An 8774-nucleotide genomic window follows, 5' to 3' on the forward strand; every position below is an offset into this window, starting at 1 on the left:
TCTTTGTGTGGGCTTCGGGGTGGACGGGGGTCTGCAGGGAGCGGGACCGGGCATCCTGGTGTTGGATGCATTTTCGTTCATTTAGATGACTTCCAAAAATCCCAGGTGTGGGTTTTTTTCCCCCAGCTGCGCTTTGAGGATGGAGTGTGGGTTTAGAAAGGAAAGTGCTTGCTACCTGCAGAGGCAGTCAGGATGGTTGGTGCTGGTACTGGGGAAAACGTTGATATTTTATTAACTTCTTTTCTCATTCTTACTCATTTCTGTTTTTCCTTCCTTCAGAAAAATCATTTTTCTTCTCTGGAGGGTGAACATTTATAGCATTGATTTCACGGATCTGATAACATGGCAAAAGATGTAAGTATATTTGCTTGGTTTTACAGACAGATATTTGCCTCCATTCTTTGTAGTTTTCCTACTTTATTTTAGAATGACAACACAAACTGCAGTGCTGTTTATTACCAGACTTTTAAAGCAAATAATACGGGATAAAAGTGAAAGAGATGAAATAACTCTCATAGCTTTTGCAGAGATGTGTGTGATTTGCTTCTACACCTGGGTTTTGCAGCCTTGGCACCAATGACAGATGTTGCATGAGGCTAAAATGATATCATCTGACTTTTCCTTCATCTTTTCAGACTGTATTAACTTAGAAATTTGAATATCTTTGTTGAAGGCCACCCTGAATTCAGTGAGATGGAGGGCTGGGACCAGGGGGGACTGGTTGTGTGCAGAATGCCCCTGTGTACCTGCTTTGTGGAGAGTGCAGGAAGTTAATTCAGCTTTGATCAACAAAGTACTCCTGCCGTTTAAAACCCACCCTGTTTTGGCCACATTTTTTCCTTAGAAAAATGAAATTTGGTGATTAATGAAATGTAAAAAATTTGCTTTGTATTTGTCATGAAACAATAGAATATATTCAATGATTTTTTTTTTTAACTTGTTCCAAGAAATTGGCTTTAGGTCTAAAAACATAGTCCGTTTTATTGGTTCTGTAGTTCTTACTACACTTTGTAATATAGTCAGTTAAAGTCACTGAAACCCCAGTTCTATCCTTCAGTGTTTCTTAGAATGCATGGTCCTGTAAACATTAGTGAGAAGAGGCTGTTTGTTTATTTACTGATTTATTGCACAGAGGTGGAACTACAGCTCAGGTGCACTACATCTACCTGAAACACAGCTAGAGGAAGTCAAAATGTGTCCAGATCTGTGGAACCAATAATAGGCATTATGCCTTTTCGTCGTTTCAGAGGTTTTAATAGTCTCTGAGAAGTCTGCCCGAGAGCGCCCCATGCTCTCACCGACTGTTGGGCGTGCTCTCCCGCTGGGCTCCTGTCTTCCAGCGCTGGGTTTGATTTGGTGGAGAGTGTGTATGAACACACAGTTGCATCCTGGGCACTGTGTTTTAAGTTGAAGTCGTAATCCGTATATCATGTTAGCTTGATTTTTATCATCTCTAATTGCATTTGCCCATGTATTCCCCAGAGAGGCAAGAGAGGTTAGTATGTGCCCAGGAGCAGGTTAATGTGGCATCTTTCAGAGGGTGCCGCTGGACCCCAGTGCCTCTGTAAGAGTGCGTGCAGTTCTGGGGTTGTGTGCTTCAGGGAACCCAGTTTACCTGTTCTTTTTTTTATTAACGACTAGAGGAGAGGGGAGACTCTCTTTGACGCCTTGTTGGCCTCTGGAGGGTGTAAAGAGACAGTCACGGCCCCTGCCATCTGGGTGCAGGGAGAAAGGCTCCTCAACAGCCTTTTCTGACGTTCACTCTCTTTTGGAGAAGCAGCCCTGGGAAGTGCAGGGCAGCTGAGGGCTGCCTAATGGCTGGGTTGTGGGGTGGTTGCCCTGGAGCTGAAGTTTGGTCCTGGGCGCTCTGATGATAATGGGGTATGTAGTTCAGGCTGAGAAACAGCGAGGGGAGACACAGAGGGGAAGTGGCCTTCCCTGTCCTGAGAGCTGGGTGATGTCAGGAGTGGCTGCAGCCAGGTTCCACCCGGGCTGCTGGACCAAGCTGGAAATGGAGACTGTGGTCAAGTAAGGGCATTTACTTTCCTTTGGCCTTTTCTCTAGTTAACCTTATTTTTTTTTAAGTAGGCGAGTGGCATTTGAGTTTGGAAAGATGACTTTGGCAGCCGTGTTGCAGGGGAAAGGAGAAGTAGTTAATTTAATTAAGCAGTGGTGTTTCAGTTTTTCTTAGGTGTAAGATCAAAATCCCAGGTGGGAGCCGAGCCTTATGGGTTGAAGGGGGTGGGCTATGACCCCAGGTTTGCAGAGCTCTGGGGGCTCCATGGGAGGCTGTTGGGGCCCAGGGAGACTGGAGGGGGCTGGACTTAGGTTTTGGGGGTCACAGAGGAGGACAAACTTAGGAGACTTGAGGGGCCAGCCTGTCAGATTTTGGTGAGGAGAATGAGGAAAAACGGTGTGGCAACTTCCTATGTCCAGTGGAGGTCCAGGGCGACCAGCAGGTCTTAGGGATGTAGCCAGGGAAATGGCTGGGCAGGAGTGAGCCCATTGACTGGACGTGAAGGGGTGGTGGGCGTGGGTAGGACAGGAGCCACCTTTGATTGAGAGAGGAAGTGGGCTGGGCTGGCAGGGCCTGCAGAGGGGCAGCAGGTCAGGGGGCAGCATGACTGTCCTGACAGGTGAGCTGCACTACACTAGGCCCGTGGGGGGTTGTCTGGGCACGGACGACTGTTGCAGGTTAACCTGCTGAACAGTGTCTTTGGTCTAAGGGGCCCGATGCCAACTGGTCTTCTGGAAACACTTGGAGCTTTTCTCCTGTCCTGTTGTAGATGCACCTCAGATTAGACTTCTACGCGAGCCTGGCCCACTGGTTCCTGTGGGTATTTCATCTGCCTCAGTTCTTGGTGTGTGGGCTAGAGGTGGAGACACCCGAAGTCATGGTCACCTGCGCTCCTCGGTTCACGCATCCATTGTTGCCATTGTTGAGTGCCTGTGTCCAGCAGTGAGCTTCTCACCAAGCTTGCAGTTGGTGGGATACAGCCGAGTGGCGGGGCCAGGTGTTGGGGGCCTCTCAGGAAAGCAGTGCCGTTTTCACTGAAATCAGAGGATGAGGAAGAGAGCTAAGGTGGTGTGTGGGGATCAGGGAAGAGCATGGAAGTGGGGCTCCCATATTGTACTCTGGCACCAACTGTAAACCTTATGTCTTCTGTTTCAAGAACACAGATTAAATACTTGTGTATTTTTGAAAAAGATATTTAGACAAAACACTGTAATTCCTTTGTTTAGAAAAACCCCACATTTCCCAGAAATATCGGAAAATGAGTCTGATTCCTTGGTGATTAGGAGCTAACATTTCATTTCAAGAGTGTGTCTCTTCAGCGGGAGGTGTGCTAGGATGTGTGTTTAAAATGGCAGGAATGAGTGGGCTGCCGCTAGGCGTCCTCACAGTGAGTCCCTGCCTGTCCTCCTGCTTTTCTGGTTTTACTCTGGTCAGACAGAGGAGGGAGATGGTGCCTGGGGAGGTGTGGCGAGAGGGTGGAAGGAGCCCAGGCTGCTCGAGGACCCGAGACGCCCACTCCTGCCAGTCTCAGTGAAGCCAGCCAGCCTGGCCTGAGAAGCGAAGATGAGAGCAGGCCACAGGCCATCAGAGCCTTCACTCTTGCCTTCAACATTCGCTTATTTGAATTAAGTTATCATGTGCTTGAGGTGAATAATTCCGATGGTAAAGTTTAAATTCACTATTCATATGCGGTGTGGAGGGGGAGGAAGCAGAGAAGGGAAGGTGCAGCAGCATGGACACACTTTGTGGAAGTTACAGCGACCCCAAGCGTGGTCACTCAAAATTGACCACTAGAAACAATTTTGGGGGTTAGGTCCAGAAATTTAATGTAAGAGAAATATTGGCTGCTATTGGTATTTGGGCAAGAATGTCCTTGCTGAGGGGACTGGCCTACACAGTGACAGTGGTCCCTTCCCCAGGCCTGAGACGCCCGAGGGCCACTTCTCCTTGTATTTGCCAACATCCTGGTGGGGGCTAGTGCAGCCTGGAAAAGAATACTGATTGGTCATTAAACTTCTCTGGGGTCTTCCATCATTGCCTTCACAGGATCCCGTGGCCGTGTGTGTGTGTGTGTGTGTGTGTGTGTGTGTGTGTTTTGGGACTCACTTGTCCGCATGCAGGCTGTCCCTTGTTCTCACACCTGAAGCCCAGGGACCATCCTTAGATGTGCATCTTGGAATGTTTGTTCTCAGTTCCTGTAGAGAGAATCATGGCAGGTCAGAGGACATGGCAGCATGCATTCCAGTCACTGCCCTGGAACTGCGTGGACCTGTGTTCCCGCAGCCATGGGCCTGTTCTCTCCATTATGGGGTCTTGTCACCCTCATAGGTGAAAAATGTAGTTTATTGTTTATTGATTTATAAAATTAGGTGTCTGTGAGTTTTATTTTGTGCCAACCACAGTTCCCATGAGCACAGGCCATGATTGGGAAGGTTTGCCTTGTTGAGAGTGCAATTACATTTTCAGCACTGAGGAAAGCTTCTAAGGCAACAGTAAACTTAAAGGAAATATAAACGTCATAATGGTTAGATCTTCGTATTAAAGGTTGTAATTGTGTGAAGTAGAAAGTGGATGGCATCTGACATGACTGCTCATGTGTGGGCACCTGTGTGTGTCCTTGCCTGGGCTGCTCCCCTTCCCCACCATCTTTTTCCAATCTGTAGGTCCCCACGAGCAGTTTGATGCTATTACTCTTTGGAAAACTGTAGTTATAAGATAAAGGACCTGCGTAGCGGCCGTAGTTCTTTTAGAACTGGAGCTAGAAGAGTCAGTGGGTGAGGGAGTGTGGCCCAGAGCGTGGTTCAAGTTCTTTCTCAAGGTCACAGGCAGAGCCTGTGTCCCCAGCTTCCAGTTTCAGAAGTTCCTCACGGCCCCGGGAAGGAGGAGGAGAAGGAACAGTGTCACCTCCATCCCCACTGGAAAGATCGCATTCGCATCCTTGTCCAGTATCACGAAGGTTTGTAAGGAGCAGAGAGCTAGGTAGTTGATTTTTTAAATTATCAGGGTGCTTTTGCCAAGAGATGTTGGGTGGCAGGTTCAGACTGTGGTGGGTATTCCTGGGCCCACCCCTCCACATTGCAGGTGTGAGAGCAGAGGGACAGCCTGGTGTGCCCAGTGAGTCCTGACCCAGACCCCAGGCCACCAGCCCTGAGCTCTTGGCCAGAGGCCCTCCTGAGGGAGGAAGACACCGCAGATGCCAGCATGATCTTAAGGTGGGGGCAGTACTGGGACAGCTCCTGGCTGGGAGGGTGGCCATGTAGGTTTTTATTCAGAATCCATGGGCCTCAGTTTTTTTTTGTTTTTGTTTTTAATATATTTTTATTGATTCCAGAGAAGAAGGGAGAGGTAGAGAGAGATAGAAACATCAATGATGAGAATCATTGATTGGCTGCCTCTTGCATGCCCCCTACTGGGGATGTAGCCCAAAACCCGGGCATGTATCCTTGACCGGAATCAAATCAAACCCGGGACCCTTCAGTCCAAGGCTGACTCCTTATCCACTGAGCCAAACCAGCTAGAGTGATGGGCCTCAGTTTGAAGGCTGCTCTGTGGGTCCTCTTGTGTTCCGGAAAAAAAAAAAAATCCCTAAATTGTATTATTGAGAGCTGGAGACCAATGAAAAAGGCATCCTATGTAAGCTTTAGAGGGATGCTATAATGAGGCCTGGTTTAATACCAATAGGAGACTAATGAGCTAATCTAAAAATACATGTCCTGAGTATCGTTTTGCAGACCTAGACCTCGGTGATGAAATTCAGGGCTGAAGAAATAAACCTGGCATGGCAATAACCTGCTGTTTCCGCCAGTCTTTGATGCAGTGAGTTCTGGGAATGGACACTAATTCAGTCATTTAGTACCACCTTTTCTTTCGCCTGCTCTCATAAAGAAACAGCTTCACATTGGAGATTAAGAGGGTGGTACATTTAGCCCGAGTCACTCAGGTTTAAATAGAGAAGAAATCCATGATGGTGTGCTTGTTTTTGCAACAGGGTTTTCATGTTTCAGAGTTAATTTTTCTCTACGTGGAATGAAAATGGAGAACTCTGAGATGGTATTAAACAGCAGAAAGATAGAGCTTAATTAAAAGTGTTGCCCTGAAACATCTTGCTTTAAAAGAGGTATTATACAAACACCTGGTATAAAACTCAAAAGATAAAAGGGATATCTTTTTCCCTCGTATAATCAGCTTTTTTTTTTTTTAGCTTCGTCCTTCTGCTGTGTAAAAAAAAAAATTATCTTCAGAGTTGGTTGTGAAACAATTAGGAAATTCGCCTGTGGTATTGATGCATAGCCTCACTTGCTGTGTAACTTCTAGATGATGTTTTCCTCACATCATCGCCTTTTCAAAGAGGTCTTCTCTCTTGGTATTTAATAAATTAATTATTTTTCAGTTAGGACAATTAGGAAATTCTCATTTGTCATTGACACCTGGCTTCTCTTGCCTGCGTTTTCATACTGTTTAGGAGGGACTGGATTTCTAGGGAAGAGCGACCAGGAATGGGTCAGAGGTGGCACATGGCCTACACCTCTCATGACCCTGTGGATCCTTGCTGAGGGCCCAAGACCTCTGGGATGTACGTCATCTGGGATGTGGGGTGTTGGCCTTGGCTGACCCTCAGGCACCTCCTAACTCAAATGATTACCATTATTAGGGTATCGGCCACAAATAGTATGGCTGCTGTGTCTGCGTGGCAGCTGGCCTGGAAAGGAGTCGGCCGTCAGTAAATCCCTGCTGACTGCCTGCGACTCCCGCAGACCCGACTCTGCGTGAGGACTTGTATTGGAGGCTGACTAGCTTTTCAGTTGTTGCAGCTTACGGGTGCCGTTCAGATCTGCCACAGGTGATTTGGAACCTCCAGAATGAAGAGTTGTGTTCACCTCTTCTTGTCAGGGTCTGTTGTTTGAGCTTAGGACCCCGTTGATCAACATCAGTTTTTGCACGATCCAGTTTTAAAGGGAATGCTTGTTTGATGGGATGAATGAAACTGCTTTGCATCCTCAGGTTCTAAAATGTAGCATCTCTTAACACACATGCTTGAACTGTGCACCCTGGTATCCCTTACATAACATCACATCCCCAAAGGTCTAAGAACAGGAGACAGTGACTATCTCCGCTAGGCAAGAGCCCAGAAGGTCATTGCCTGAAAGTCGGAAAACCAGACAGTTTCCAGAGCTCGATGTCTCCACAGCCCCCGCAGCTCAGCTCTGTCCTGTGCCACCCCTGCCCAGGTAGCAGGTGACAGGTGTGCTGGCCTCCTTCATGGTTCATTCTGCAGAGGAACTCGTCATTCCCAGGTTGTTGTGTGTGGCAGCTCAGCATGAACCGTGAGTTTTGTTTTTAATGAATGACAGTCCTGTCACACCAACCAGCTTTTCTGTCACAATCATTGGAATGTACATTTAGCAGAATTTCCATGAGTAGAGAGTTTGAGGTACTGAAAAAGTTCAAGTAATATTTCTTCTGTTACAAAAGTAATGTTAATTGTACAAAACTTAGAGAGTTCCGGAAAGTAAAAAGAAGAAAAAAATATCATCAGCCAGTATCTGAGATGAATTGTTGGTATTTCATAGTATGTTCCTGTTGGATTTTTATTTAGTCATATTTAATAAAGGCATGTTTTACAAAGATGTAAATGTACTGTATGTTCTATTTAATCTTCCTTTTCTTTTTAAAAAAAATATATTTTATTGATTTTTTTACAGAGAGGAAGGGAGAGGGCTAGAGAGTTAGAAACATCGATGAGAGAGAAGCATCGATCAGCTGCCTCCTGCTGGGGATGTGCCCGCAACCAAGGTACATGCCCTTGACCGAAATCGAACCTGGGACCCTTTAGTCCACAGGCCGACGCTCTATCCACTGAGCCAAACAGTTCAGGGTCCTTTTCTCTTTAATGTATTGTCAGTATTTCCCCAAGTCAGTCACTTTTTTTTAACCACGTTATTTTTAGCAGCTATACGTTTATTTGACACGTCGGGAAATTATAGATGGTCAGTTCTTGAAAAAGTGAGTTAAAATGGGAAATGATAAAAATGATGCATACTGCCCTAGCTGGTTTGGCTCAGTGGATAGAGCGTCAGCCTGCGAGGACTGAAGGGTCCCAGGTTCGATTCTGGTCAAGGGCACATGCCAGGGTTGCGGGCTCGATCCCCAGTAGGGGGCGTGCAGGAGGCAGCCAATCAATGATTCTTTCTCTCATCATTGATGTTTCTATCTCTCTCTCCCTCTCCCTTCCTCTCTGAAATAAATAAAAATATATATTTAAAAAATGATGCATACCTTTACACATCGTTTTAAATTCAAACATGTGTATTCACTCCCTCCCCACTCCTTTGCCTATAGAGTGAAAGTCCTTTCTAGGTGATGGGTCCACTGTTGCTGAGTCTCCTACATAAACCGTACTCATAATATCCAGTTCTGATTTCTGTAAAATGGATGGAGAACATAAAAGACATTTAAAGACACTGATGCAACCTTCTAGATTGTTTGCCATTTTCCCCAGACTTTTCCCCCCCACTTTTTCCTGGATTTATTGGTGTTATGCTGGTTAACAAAATTATACAGGTTTCAGGTGCACAGTTCCACAACACATCATCTGTGTACTGTATTGAGTTCACCACTCCAAGTCAAGTCTCTGCCCATCACCATTTATTCCCCCTTTATCCTCCTCCACCTTCCCCTACCCCCATCCCTTCAGCAATCACCATACTGTTGTCTGTGTCCATGAGTTTTTTCTCTTTTTTTCTTTTTTGCAGCGTCC

General features: G+C 46.4%; 1 protein-coding gene across 1 annotated transcript in view; it reads left to right on the forward strand.

Moving 5' to 3' along the window:
* The first annotated feature begins 274 nt into the window (after positions 1 to 274).
* TFDP1 (transcription factor Dp-1) overlaps positions 275 to 8774 on the forward strand; it is a 51004-nt gene continuing 42504 nt past the window's right edge. Inside the window, exon 1 of the mRNA XM_005877682.2 lies at positions 275 to 354. Coding sequence (XP_005877744.1) covers positions 343 to 354 — 12 coding nt within the window. The 5' untranslated portion in view covers positions 275 to 342. The remainder of the gene's footprint in view (positions 355 to 8774) is intronic.

This window comes from Myotis brandtii, unplaced genomic scaffold (assembly GCF_000412655.1).
Source record: "Myotis brandtii unplaced genomic scaffold, ASM41265v1 scaffold528, whole genome shotgun sequence".
Taxonomy (NCBI): Eukaryota; Metazoa; Chordata; class Mammalia; order Chiroptera; family Vespertilionidae; genus Myotis; species Myotis brandtii.